The sequence below is a fragment of the Cylas formicarius genome, unplaced genomic scaffold, assembly GCF_029955315.1.
Source record: "Cylas formicarius isolate icCylForm1 unplaced genomic scaffold, icCylForm1.1 PGA_scaffold_2__14_contigs__length_35257938, whole genome shotgun sequence".
NCBI lineage: Eukaryota > Metazoa > Arthropoda > Insecta > Coleoptera > Brentidae > Cylas > Cylas formicarius.
This window is the reverse complement of record NW_026844319.1, coordinates 9,991,117-10,005,615: the sequence shown is the minus strand read 5'-3', so window position 1 is coordinate 10,005,615 and position 14,499 is coordinate 9,991,117. Positions and strand designations below refer to the sequence as shown.

Genomic DNA, 14,499 nt, shown 5'->3' with positions numbered 1-14,499 from the left:
AAACATCCGTACCTCGGCGTAACGCGCGCTAAAGTAAACCTTATTTTTTTTAGTCTACAATGCAACTTTGCTTTCGGCCGCACTTTAAATATTACCGTATCGTATGAAATAAAAAAATATACTTTACCGCTAAAGGAAATGAGAGGCATGCGATTGCTTGGAAAACTATGCTAACTTTTCTCTTTCTTTTGGTTCTTTTGACCCGGGTCGATGCTATTTGAACTCGGAACGCTCGTAAGAGTGCAAAACGAAGACAGTAATATTGCTCCATTTTCGTGTAGAGGGGACGTCTGGCTAATAAAACTTTGACGTACATATTAACACGGTCGAACTTTTTAACAGTTTCGTAGGTTTTAGCCGGGCCATTTTTGGACAAGCTTTAAGATATCACGAAAAATTAATAAAAGCAAACTAGTTTAGCGACGAAACTTTCCTCTAAAACAGGACGTTAAATTTGCTATTGAAAGTGTGGTTTCCCAGACACGCGGTGCCGCATAAAACAAAATAAAAAATCGACATAAAAGGGAAAGTGCTTCATTAAATATGTATGTATGATAATGTTGGTCAGTTTAGTAAGCTTTTTTAGATTTCGAAACGATTCTACGGAAAATAAGATCAAAATAGAATGAAATTTTGACAGTTGAAGTAGGTAACAACATTAGTATCAATTTTTTTATCACACAACTGTATGTCAAAATTGTATTTTTAAGTTAACAATACGAACAACAAAACGGATTGTAGAATTAACTTACTACCCTAGTTGATCTTTTGCCTTTTGTCACGTAAAATGATTGAGGAATTCATTTTTTTGTTGAAAGTTCTCTACAAGAGCTACAAAACTAATAAGTAAATTGAAACTGCTCATGTCGAAAAACACCCATTATTCATGAAAAACAAAAATAAAACTTCAATGCCCTGGAAAATAAGTCATACCATTCTTCTCGAATTTGGCATTCGCGTTATTAGAAGCAAACACCGATTTATTTTCTTATATTTATATTATTATGACATTAATCGTGTAGACTGTGGACAGAAGCCTGCCGACTCAATAGCAATTAAATTTTTTAATCTACTGAAATCAAATTAAATTAAATCAGTCTCTAATAAATAGCTTATAATGTTACTGAATTTTTAATTTTCTAGAGTATCGTTTCGTGTAAATAAACTGTTGTTCAACTGTTTTTATACCTGAAGCATTTCACACCTTAGCGACTTCTTACCTTAAAAATAATTGAGAAATTGCCTTTCGAAATAATGCACAATTCATACAAAAGCGACGAAAATGATAATGCAATTTCCGGTTTAGGGATAAATTTTCAATTTAACATATATATTTTCTCAATATTCAAATTTCTAAATTAACTTATCGGTTTTCCCGGGCCAGACGCCCCACCGGCGACCGAATTTACTTACCCGGATCAAATTCGGGATGGGGGCGGGATCTCGGTATGATTTTTCGCACCGCATAGCATCAAATATAAATCATGTACCGTGTGGAATACTATTTAAAAAAATGAAAACAAAAAAAAACGAAACGGGACAACAAATGAGCCCAAACTCCCCTTCTATACGTTTCGTGCATTTCAATGGCATACAGAATAGTTACTAAATACTAAACAACTCACACACAAACTGTCGCCCCGTTCGCCTTGCCGGGGGATGGGCGGGGCAAGATCAACGCGCGACGCGTATCTACTACTCGCTAAATGATAAACATGTTTTTCTTCGATGGCTGCTCGGAGCGGGGAGCCGGATCAAGCTACCGCTTAGCAGCAAATTGGGAAACACCTACGTGCGTTTCGTAGAACAAGTCATACATTTACCGACGACTAACAATTAAGTGAAGCTGTGCAAACCCTCACCCTTTCTAACTATAAATATCAGAAAAAGCACTTAGTTTTTTTTTAAAAAAAACGGGTATGGTTTTTTCGTAGTAATGAAAAATGTCAGAACGTCGAAAATACTTGCTATATTAATGAATACGTAGCATTCGCCATTTTGGTTGATAATTGCCATGTTTGGGATCCAAACCCATTTGCCCTAAGTTTTAACGGGTGTCTCATTTTTGTGCGTTTTTTAAATTATTGAAGACCATTTAACGGACTTGGTGATTATTTATCAACAGTGTAGTATGACTACTACGGTGTAAGTATTAAAATTGGAAATGGCAGCCTTCAAATAATCGGCTTCGATAACTTACTTACCGGAAACTACAGGTTTGCTTAAATAAGACCTAGCAGTCATATAATATTTTGCCTTTGCACAAACCAACGTATTAAAATTATCGACTCCCACAGTTAGAAGTTTGGGCGTACGTTTTGAGGGTTCAGTGGCCGACCGTGCCAGAGCCCTTTGAAATATTCACGCTGAACAAAACGACGAAACTGTGCGACAGTCTTGCAGCAGATGATCAATCTGCCTCAACTCGCCCTCCATTCAGCAAATTGGATATTTTAAAGTTGGATCTTAAAATTAAAATTCTGCAAATACTGATATCGCAATACCACAGAAAACAACAATACCGTATTTTTGCCATACCATTTCGAAAAATTCACCTCGGTCGTTCGCCCGGCTTGACTGAGCTCGACTTTTTTTATGGGGATAGTTAAGACAAAGAAAGTGCATGCAAATTAGACAGCTGAAGCAGAATATTCAACCATTAAACCAAAACCAGAAACATCCCGTGGTGCAACGACAAAAAATTGAGGACATTTGTCTGATATACGAGATTTACCCGTGTATTATACTCCTCGTTTCATTTCCAATAATTGATAAATGATCGCGAATTCTGTTAAATATTTTCAATAACTAAAAATCACACAAAAACTGAAGCAACCCTATAAGAACTGATTGGGGAATCGATTTATTTAGATCCCAAACTTAAGACAGCTGATGTCATACTAATAAAGCGTATTAGGTGTATTAAATGCAACTTGCTTTTTATTAGAGGAACCATACCCCAGTGATCGACGCCTATAAAATAACAGAAAATAAGAAGCGGAACAAAACGGAAAAAACCTTTCGAGAGCGAGATTTACTGTTGCACGGTGGCGGTGGGAGGCTGCGCGTACTGCGGCGTGTAAGTGTAAGAGACGGGACCGGGTGCGTACTGGCCGTAAGGTCCTCCCTGGCTCTGTTGGTAGGCGCAGGGATTAGCGCCGCCCGTCAGGCCGCGACTCTGGAAGAACTTGTGGCTGATAATCGACTGCAAACCGTCCGGGACGCCGGCCGAGGGCGCCGCTTGCATCATGTAGGGTACGGGGGCCTGGCCCGCGGCCATGTAGGAGTTCGACTGCATGCCACCAAACGACTGCTGACGATTGCTGTTGTAACGGTTGTTGTAGTTGCGCGGGTTGTTTCCTGCAATTTGAGTGTGTTAAGAGTACAGCACACCTAAAAATAATAAAGTATAAAGCACTTGTCGCGTTTAGCAACGAAACTCATATCTCGGAAACGTTGCGTCGTACAGCATCACAGTTAGTACAGATGGAATCAGCATCAAAAAATAATTTTTGTATTTTTTGTCTGTTCTCTCTATACAAACGCGAATAATTTCCCAATGGTGTGTGCAATGAAGCTGAATTTTAGCTCCTTGTATACAGCCCACGGGACACACTATCCCATAAGAAATGGCCGCGATCCGATATTGGCGTTCATCTTTTTTTTGCGATTTTCGTACACGAATTGAAATTGGGTGGGGAGTCGGAAAGTATTTTTAAAAATTTGAAACCGCATTTGCAGGCTTTCGAGAAAAAAATCATTTCTCAAAAAACGATATATATGTTTGAAAAAGCTATTGAACTGGAAGACGTGCGATATCAGGGTCAAAAACTTTTATTCTTGATAATTTTTTTAAATGTAAAAAATGCATCGGTAATTTGCAAAAAACTGAAAACTGGGTCCCCTTGTAATGATAATTGACCATAATAATATAGACAGCATGAAAAGCTACAATTTTTGTATTTACGGTTTCGTTGTTCGAGATATTTGAAAAATCCATATGAAAATCACTATTCCTCGCGCTCTGTCTACACTCCATAACGTCGTTTACTATTACGATGTACTGCATAGTTTCAGGAAAAAAAAATATTTTCTTGAAAACCATTTAAGTTATTGGAAAAATTCGTGAACCAAGAGACGTGGGAAATCCACCTTCACCCCTAGCATTTTTTCGGTAATATACAGGGTGTGTAAAAAAAAAAATCGAAGACCTTGAAAATTGCTGTTTTTGTAGATAAATTATTAGCTGTAACTGTGTCGAGAGAGAGTTTCAGGTTTCGACTACATACAGGGTTGGCGAAAAGTTTGCCGTGTCTTTGAAGTTCGATAAGACGTGACAGACATTTTATATAAAGTACACGCATAATAAAAGTAACGAAGTTATTCATAATCGGCAATAAAATACCAGACAGAATAAAATATATTCATCTTGCGTCCATACTTCAACAAATATTTATCTGATCAATGCAAGACAACTGCCATTATCGATCACACGTTTATATTACATAGGAGCAAGAGAGAGAATCAGTTGTATTTGGCATTTATTAATTTAACTAGTACGAAAATGCTCAGAGATAGATTCATGTATTTTCTATGCCATAATAGATCAGCGTATTCCTTAATGATATGCGATTATTTCAGTAGGTGAATATACATGAAAAAATTATAATTTGTTAAAAAAACTATTGTCCGAAAACTTTGTAGACAAGTAAAAAAAAAACAAGTCGATCATCAGAGCCAAAATTGGAACTGCTACTACCAGAAAATGATCCTTCGTCTGCAAGTGGTGGTACCGTTACATCAAGTTTCCCAGTATTCCTTTATTATATTATATTTTCTGTAACTGACTGGACAGCTGCACTGAGCCCACACCAATTCAGCAAATATTTCGTCTGTCAAAATAAATAAGAACTAAAAGTTCAGATTTTCACGAATTATATATTATGACATGACAATTGTTTCGACAACACCGTGATAAAGACACGGTGTTGTCGAAACAATTGTCATGTCATAATATATAATTAGTGAAAATCTGAACTTTTAGTTCTTATTTATTTTGATAAATGGATTTTCATCAAGTAAGAGCCACCTCAGTTCAATATTTCGTCTGTTTTATACGACAAGTTATATATATATATATATATATATATATATATATATATATATATATATATATATATATATATATATATAAAAGAGCATTGAATTTAAAATAACAAAATCATAACGTGTAAATTAAAAGTGGTAAACGTGCCAACATTTTTGAACTCTGCATGAAGATAATTGAAATTTTAGAAGACGACACCCATCACAGCAGAATCATCATTCTATCATCAACTCACCATACTGACGTCCCTGACTACCCTGCGGCATCTGTTGCTGATAGTAAGCGGGTGGACTGTACGACTGCTGGTACTGTTGCCCGTTTTGGAACTGCGGATTCTGGTACTGATTGTAATTGTTGTAATTATTCCTCCTCTGGCCATTATCGTGTCTATTGTTTGTGGGACTGTTTTTGGGCGATGTGTTACCGCTCTGTTGTTTCCCGTAAAACTCCATGCCGGTCACGAATGTGTTCTGCTTGTGCTGCCAGTTTGACTTATTGTTACGGTTTGTAGGCGACGAATTATCTTTGTTGCGATTGTTCCAACGGTTCCGACCGTTCTGACTCGATCGGTTGTTTTGCGCCAACTCTTGCAATTTCGGCGAAACATTCTGATTGGCCTCCTCTAGCACCGAAATTAGATCTTTGGCTTGTCTTTGATTGTTCAACGTGAAAAACGCGTACGCGGTGCCGATCTGTTCGCACCTCCCGGTCCTGCCTATGCGATGGACGTAATCCTCGCTGGAATTTGGGTAATCATAGTTGATAACGTACTTGACGTCTTCTACGTCTAAGCCGCGGGCCGCCACGTCCGTAGCGACCAAGATCGTGAACTTGCCAGTTCTGAACTCGCCTAGTACGTAATCGCGCTCGGGCTGCGATTTATCGCCGTGGATGGAAAGGGCGGAAAATCCTTCTCGCTTGATCGCTTTAGTTATATCGTCCACTTTCTTCTTCGTCTCGACGAAAACTATGATTTTGTTGTTGCGATCGGAACTAATCTCTTTCAAGAGTTTGGAAAGTTTTCCTTCTTTCTCCATTTCGTCGCACACCTCCACTATCTGCTTTATATTGTGATTCGCGGATAACGATAGACCGCCAATGTTAATCTGAAAGAAAAGCCGAACTAAAAATAAAGTACTGATATAGCAAAACCCATTTGCCACCCGTAAAATTTACAAACAAGAGTTCTAAAAATTTTTAAATAGCAATTGGGAACTTACGTTAACTTTCTACATTACTACATTTTTTTAGTAACTGAACCAATGAAGCCTTGGGATACACACCCTTTGTTGAAGATTGTGTATAGATTTAAGTGTCTTGTCAAATCACGGTGGTAGTTACTGTCAACAACATCCAAAGTTGTGTCAATGGCAGGTTCACAGAGTAAATATCTATTTAACTAAAAAAATGGCAGTGATTGGATATTTTATGTTCAATATTTGTGTAAAAGAGGTGCAAGAATTGATATCTATATTAAAAATCTGCATACATTAAGACGCAAAAAAGTTAAGAAGTATAAATTGCACGAGAAAGGACCATTTGTAGCGCCCTCTACAATTTGCCCCAAAATTATTCAAAACAATGGATTTCTCGCGTCAAAAATTTTGCCAAATATTTGTGAAAAAAGGAATTATTAAAAAGAACTTTGCAACTTTGACACCTTGTATCTTGGTTAACATCAACTTTTGGACTAAGGGAAGTTTCGTTAAATCATGCCATAAACCATTACTTATGCGACACCCTGTATAAAAAGAATAATAAAGAAAAATGCATGCAGAATACATAAACATAGTAACTTAATCATTCAGAAAGTGAATGAAAAGCCTAAGTTACTAGCTAATTTTTTGATTATTCCCATGCAACATATCTTAAAGTGGAAATTTATGAAATGTGAATTGAGGGCTCTGTCTTATGGCTGGATTCGGTCACTTTGATTCAATTACTTCATAGGATCGAAAGACCGAATCCCGCTTGTTCGTAACGACCGGTCTGAAGTGACCGAATACAGGACAACTGAACGACCGACCGTACCAAAACAAATCGAATTCGTCTTGCGGAATACGATTCATTTGAATGGTATTGATTGGTAGATTTGCTTATGATTTGTTGAATTGAATATTGAATGAATTATCTATTTCCACAGAGGTATTTAATTTAAATAAATTAATGTATTACTAGTACAACCCAATACGTGGCACCTATTTTGATAAAATCACGATGCAATAAAAAGCAGAACACAGTATTATACTAACTAAAACAGCAAACGGAACATATAGACACAACAATAATTCAAATTCAAATGAATCTGAATCTATCGTTCGGACTGTTTGGATTCAGTGACTATTGCACCTTATGTTGACAACAAAACATATTGAAATGAACGATTAATTGAAATAATTCGGTCTTTTTCGAAATCGGTCACTGATTGATTCGGTCCTCGTAAAATGAACGATTGACAACAGTAATCCTCATATTGGAAGAGACAGATGCAAAAAGTGACTCTAAAAGAGGGGCGACATGAATTCCACTCAGAGTGGCCTTTAGTTGAAAGGGGTGTCCTAGGGTCGCTCCTTTTGCTAATTTTTATTGATGACATAAGTCCATTGAATATATTGGGCAAGCTATCATAATTATATTATCAGCTGATTGGTTCCGCATCTGATTGTTATCAAATAAAATCCACTCAATAAGTACTTTTTAATGTTATTGAAACTGAGGAGTTTCGTAAATAGAGGTTGTGCTATTCCATTCTATTCTTGGATGTTAACTCCACACAATAATATGTATTGATACCCAAAAATGAATCACAATAACAATAACATTTAAAAAGACTACCTTTTCCTGTAGATTTTTTTTTCAGAAAGCTGAAATTTCATTGTTTTGCACTGTACCACTTATATTTTACCTTATTATGTATCGTTTCTGTATTGGATTTGTTTGTAGATTTTTTTTTAATGAAATGTTTTTGGGTGTCAATATTGTTGTAAATTTAAATAAATAAATTTAAGCAATCCCTAATTTAACATGTTACCTTCAACCTTTATGATGGGATAATGATCATTTTATATAAGAAACTTTTTCTATAATTTCTATGTCTGTCAAATTTCAGATATTTGCGTGATTGTGCAAAACTACCTTGTGTAGACATTTCATCACACAGCTATAAGGATAATGGAGAGCATTGTCTAAATTAAATAAAAAAATAAAAGTACACACAGCAGTTAAGGTTTATAGATGATTTCCATTATCATAAATTGGCAATAGCAAGAAAATTAAGCTGGACAATGCTTGGCTATTTTTATGGTTAGAGGGACTGTAATGAGCCTAAACTTCAATGTACAATTTTAATTTGTCTTCGCCTTAGTGTTAATTAATAATAAGTATTATTTGGCAGTAAACAAATTCTACTGACCATGTTTTCTTTCCAGTTAAGTAATATTTAGAAATAATCTAAAATGAGGCCCATTTAATTTACCATTAAAAAAAAAATTATCTAACCTGAATATAGTTGACCAAAAATTCTTCTGCCAGAGCTTGAACTTGTTTGGGCCATGTAGCGGACCACATCAAGACCTGCCGGTCTGGTCTAATTTGCTGAATAATTTTTCGAATTTGTGGTTCGAAGCCCATATCTAACATGCGATCAGCTTCGTCCAAAACTAAATAAGTGCACCTTTGTAAATTTGTGGTTCCTTTTTCCAAAAAATCTATCAGTCTCCCTGGGGTAGCGATAACAATTTCTACCCCCCTCTCCAAATCTCTGGCTTGGGGGCCCTTGGGGGAGCCTCCGAAAATGCAGGTGTTACGAATCATTACATTCTGTCCAAATTCATGTGCTACTTTCTGGATCTGTTGGGCCAGTTCTCTGGTTGGAGCAAGAATAAGTGCAATCGGCCCTTCTCCCCGTTGCGGCCTTTGCTGGTGGTTGATGTGAACAGTAGCTGGTAACATATAGGCAAGAGTCTTTCCAGACCCGGTTTGGGCAATTCCAACTAAATCTCTTCCACTTAAAGCAATGGGCCATCCTTGGGATTGGATTGCAGTGGGATCATTAAAACCTTGCTTCATCAAAGTTTGCATAATATAGTCAGGAAAGTTACTTTCTTCGAAACAAAAATTGGGATGGGGTACATTATCTCCCTGGACAATAATATCTTTAAGATCTCTATAATCATCCACATCTTTCTGTGTTCTATTTTTGGCGTTTTTGTGAGGAACATAGAAGTCCTTTCGAAAGGGTTTCAATTCAGTTTCTTCCCATACAGGAGCTTGCATGATAATTTCTTCGTTATTTTGTTGCTGAACAAAACATATATCAAATAAGAGAAATTACTTTTCAACTTATACAAACCTGGTACTGTTGCATCTGCTGTCTTTTCCTATTGTTAAATTGTCTCATATTCGGGCCACCAAAATCCTGCACTGGAGCTACTGCGTGCTGAGGAGGACCATTCCAATAACTTGCCTGCTTCCCATATTGTTCGTTCCGATCGGGTCTAGATCTGTACCTGAACACAAAAAGCGTTTTTTGGCATTAAAGTTATTTCGGTCGCGTTTTTTTTTTGTATCGATTAAATTTTTTAGATAGGGAGCAACAATATTCGAACAAAGAACACAAGACTTCGATGGGATAACACGTTAGGTCTAGAAAATTCGCGTCAAAAGATCATCTCGCGATTATTGATTTCGCAAGCCCAAAAAGTGGATCGATTTTACAAGATGGCGGCCATTTTAATATAAATTGTACAAATTTTGTCCGCACTGATAAAAGTAATGCAATGGTACAAAAGGTGTTTGAATTTCACGATACTTACATCTGGTTACTTTGAAATACGTTATTGTATTGCATTTTCGCAGTGAATCGTTTCAGCGCACCGTGTTCCCAAAAAATGGCCACCAGTTAACAAATCTGCAAATAGATTTTTCGCAAGTTAGAACGTCGCAGATGAAAGATAGGTTTAATAAAGTTTGTAGGGAATGCTGTTTACAGCACAATATTTCTACAGTTAAATGGACTGTACAAAACATTTTTTGACGAAATATAATCCAACTGTAAAAATCTCACCTTCCTCCAACCAGACCGGCCAACAAACGACTTCCTTTTTCCTTTCCCTTCCTATTGTGCTTTATTGACATGCGCGAGTTGGACAGCCAAAAATGGGAGGGGACAGTGTTGTCAGCGTTATCAATATTCTTCGAAAGTGTAAATAAATTGAATTCCAACTCCAAAGCAAATATAAAAATCTGAAGATTTTAGGTTTGCCTTTGATAGATAAAACTTATTTTAATTTTTAACATAAACAAAAATTATATATTTCATTCATTGCGATGTTTGTAATATAACAATAGTAAAATAACCACCTGACACTTCGCAACGATCCAAAAAAATAATCAGGTCGATTACAGAGAGGGGACTGAACCAATTTTACAATATCATGTCAAATACATCTTGGGATTTTATTTTAGATAACAATTTAAACGTAAGTGATAATAAATTTACTAATTTTATGGAAAATGTAGGTTGTGCATTCTGACCACTCTAATAATATTAATTGGTTTAATGACAATTTGCGGGCTATAACAACTTTCCGAATTGTTTAGGCAATACAGCACTAATATTCTCTCAATACCAAGAATATAAAAAGCTTTATCGAGCTACAATAAATAAAGCTAAGATCGAAACCAATGATAATTTGATACATTCATCAACTAACAAGTCCAAATGCATGTGGGATGTTATAAATAAAATCGAGCAATCCGTACAGGAAAGCCATCAGATATCCTAACTGCTGATGAATTCAACATTTATTTTGCAAATATAGGTCAGTCTCTTGTAAGTAAGGGTACTGCGTCCAATATAGATCCCATTTCAGATTTGGATAAAATTTAGTTTCTAATGAAGTTAGGGAAATCATATCAAAATCATGTCAAAAATAAAAATAGTCGAAACGTATTTAGCATAAGCACGCGAGTAATAAGGTCTGTCAAGAATGAAATATTACTGCCTCTTACAAAACTTATAAATTTAAGTATTCAAGCCAACACTTTGCCAGACATTTTAAAAAGAAGCTCTAGTAATACCAGTATTTAAAAAAAGTAACCCTGATGTTGAAAATTATCGACCTATATCTCTACTTCCAATTGTTTCAAAAATTGTAGAGAAATGTATAGCTAAACAATTAGTTCAATATTTGCCATATTTAATAATAATCAGTTTGGTTTTAGAAGAAATAGAAACACTTTTTCAGATCATTACAGATGCATTCCAGAATTGGCAATATAACTCTATTATTTTGTTTTCTCATCTCTGCGCAAGTTAAAGGCTTACAATTTTTCAAATAGCAGTCTTAGTTTGATGCAATTTTACCTTAACAATAGATTAAGTACTCTGGAGCGGCGTCAGCAAAGAGTGACGTGAACATTGGAGTGCCCAAGGCTCCATTTACGCTCCCATATTATTTTTAATGCATATAAATGACCTCCTCCTTGTGGATTCTACATATGTTTACACACTTTTTGTTGATGACGCCACTGAGTCTGTTTCTGGGGATGCATTAGGAGACACGTTGGAGAGTTCAAGAATGTCACAGAAAAAGGCTGAACACTGGTTTAGTGCAAATAAATTAGTTTTAAATAATGATAAAACCGAGAGAGTCGGTTTTTCCATGCGAAATTTAAGTACAGTTAATTTTAATAAAATAAATACCAGATTTCAAAACCCTAAACTTCAGTGGGACTCCCATATGGATTTTGTTGCTCAAAAACTGACCAAGAATTTGTATTTGCTTCGACGCTTGAAAATGTCTCTCCTGGTGTGTTAAAGACTGCATATTTTGTATTTTTTCATTCACACCTATATACGAAAATCTATTATTTATAAAGAAAAATTTGCGTCTATTTACCACTTATTACTGCCGCTTGGGGAGGTGTCAAACTGGTCCAAATTATTGGTCCGTTAAGTTTTTTAATGCGCTTCCAAATGCTGTTACCATTTGATATGTATGTATGTACAGTCAGACGATTTTTAATTAATCAACATTTTTATTCTTTTGATGAATATTTATATTTCAATTATAATGTACCAAGTCCATTTTAAGTATATGTTATTTTATACCTTTTTGTTTGATGTATGTAAATCATCTGTGATAGTAACATTAATAAAGTATTCGTATTTGTATATACAATATTGGAGTATTAAGATTAAGTATAATAAGATCTGAACAAAGGTATATTAGGTACATCCCATTGTTTACTTTTTTTTAACACATATTAAACAAATATTAAAAATATTTAACTATTGTTTACCCCTTTTTCCATTCCTAATAATTAACTTTCTCTTTTCTAGCTGATTAGATTAAGTAATTTCAAAAATATTGCAGAACTGAAATGTATGGTTTGCCAACAATGCACAGGTATCCAAAAAAGGTGGTACTGTTGAAGAATTTCACATTTTAAAGAGCAACAAAATTTGAAATTTCGCTATTCGAAAAATTCTTTTGCATTGGAAACTTTCGTTAGAAAAACAACATTTTAGCAAAGCAAAAACGGGCTTATATGTACATGTCATGTTAATGTTTCATAACCAGTTCTGGCAACATGTAAGTGAAAAAATAAAATAAACAATATTAACAGCATCATTATTTTATTTCACCACCAGGTTTGTCCTCATTTTTATTTTCAATTTCTTCTCCCTCTAAAAACTTGTCCCACCCTTCCAACCTTTGTGTTATTTGAGAATCAGTCTCAGCTATCTTATATTTAGTTTTGCCATCCCAAACTTCAGCCTGCAGTTGCCGCTTCATAAAGAATCGGCCATTTATCATAGACACAACTTGTTCTGCCTCCTCAGGATTTCCCATGGTTATCTGAGCAACACCTTCTGGATGTCGGTCATAAATTACAACTTTGCGTACTTCTCCAATTTTACCAGCTTCCTCCCTTAAATCCTGTTGAAATTCTAAAATTAATCCGACATCTCTATCAAAGATATCTGGTTCAAACAGGTTCTTTACAATTACAACTCGTTCATGTTTTGTCTTCTCGCCCGCCTTCTTTTCAGGTCTCCAGTCAAATAGTTTTTCTTGTTGCTTCTTTAATTTCATTTTTTCTTTCCTTTTTCTCATTTTGGGTTTAAGTTTTGGATCATATTCTCCTTTTAGCTGAAATTTTGCACGTTCCACTTTTAATTTTTTGCCTTTGAAATCATACCCATCCAGTAGTTTTAAAGCTAACTCAACAGATTCCACCCTAATGTAACTGCAAAGGGCATCACCTTTTATATCATTTGTACTGGAATCTTTGTACAATTTTATTTTAAACTGACCTGTTGTTGGATCTCTCATAACAAGTCCACATTTTTGCATCAAGTCTACAAATTCTTGTTCATCAATATCTAATGGTAAATTGGATACATAGACCTTAGTGTTCTGAGTTTCATCCACCTCAAACCATGAAGGTTCTGAAGCTTTTCTCTTTTCCGCTTTAGCTTTTATTGAATCATCTGTTATATCACCTTCAATTTTATTTATATTTGATTGTCCATCACCAGATGTAATTTCTTTAGTCACATTATTTGTGAAGCCATAGTTCATTTGATAAACTGCCATGAAATCATCATCTAATTTCGGGAACCAAGCTTTTTTTTCCTTATCCCAGAAAAATTTTATTCCCTCAGCATCAGTATACACATGGGTGTCATCTTCATAGCCATATACTATATTACTTCGTAAAACCCATTCATTCTTATCCTTATCCCATTGATATTGACATCCAGAATTAGTGTCAGTGTAAACAGCAACATCTCTTTCATAATGTACATTTTTAGGATCACAAATATTACCTGTTTCACTTTTCTTTTCAGTATCAGGTATTTTAGTTTCTTGGGTCGCTATTTCATTTTCTTCGTCTGTTTTGCTTTGGTTTTCGGATGATTTTTGGTAATCACTCTTCGCGTTGTCTTTATCACAACAAACCTCTAAAAAAGAAAAAATACAGTAATAGATGAAACTTTCTATTACATGCGTTTCATTACCGATTGTATTGTTACGTTCTTTTTCCATTTTTCTCTAAAACCTAATAATTATAAATCCCCTTTTTATATATTTTTTAAACATAACCAAATATTTCAATTCAATGATGCGTTTCACAGAAAACTGTTGGGCACGACTACCAGGATCATTCGCCCATTGCCGACTTCCGTCGAGGGTTCAACCAAATATTTCAATTCAATTCAATGATGCGTTTCACAGAAAACTGTTGGGCACGACTACCAGGATCATTCGCCCATTGCCGACTTCCGTCGAGGATTCTCGTATCTTCTCCAGGAAGGAGACTGAATTTTGAAGTTCTAAATGTCGAGGAGGGATTCTGTGGTGGAGCATTGCACGCGGCGG

The 14,499-nt window shown here is 35.5% G+C and overlaps 2 protein-coding genes across 3 annotated transcripts; both read right to left on the bottom strand.

Moving 5' to 3' along the window:
• Positions 1-673: 673 nt before the first annotated feature.
• Positions 674-10,254, bottom strand: LOC132698244 (uncharacterized). The gene is made up of 6 exons (XM_060664207.1): positions 10,173-10,254; positions 9,922-10,016; positions 9,459-9,615; positions 8,606-9,406; positions 5,343-6,213; positions 674-3,360 (listed from the first exon to the last, which is right to left on the bottom strand). Exons 2-6 carry the CDS (start codon positions 9,954-9,956, stop codon positions 3,035-3,037), a joined length of 2,190 nt encoding a protein of 729 aa, XP_060520190.1. The 5' UTR covers positions 9,957-10,016; positions 10,173-10,254; the 3' UTR covers positions 674-3,034.
• A 327-nt stretch (positions 10,255-10,581) lies between these two features.
• LOC132698524 (HIV Tat-specific factor 1) lies at positions 10,582-14,235 on the bottom strand. Of its 2 annotated transcripts, XM_060664648.1 has the most exons (3): positions 14,139-14,235; positions 13,431-14,081; positions 10,582-13,379 (listed from the first exon to the last, which is right to left on the bottom strand). In XM_060664648.1, the coding sequence occupies exons 1-3, from the start codon at positions 14,164-14,166 to the stop codon at positions 12,745-12,747; spliced, it is 1,314 nt and encodes a 437-aa protein (XP_060520631.1). In that variant the 5' UTR covers positions 14,167-14,235; the 3' UTR covers positions 10,582-12,744. The 2 variants fall into 2 exon arrangements, with proteins under 2 accessions (XP_060520631.1, XP_060520630.1); XM_060664647.1 differs by having other exon boundaries at positions 10,582-14,081.
• Positions 14,236-14,499: the final 264 nt, after the last annotated feature.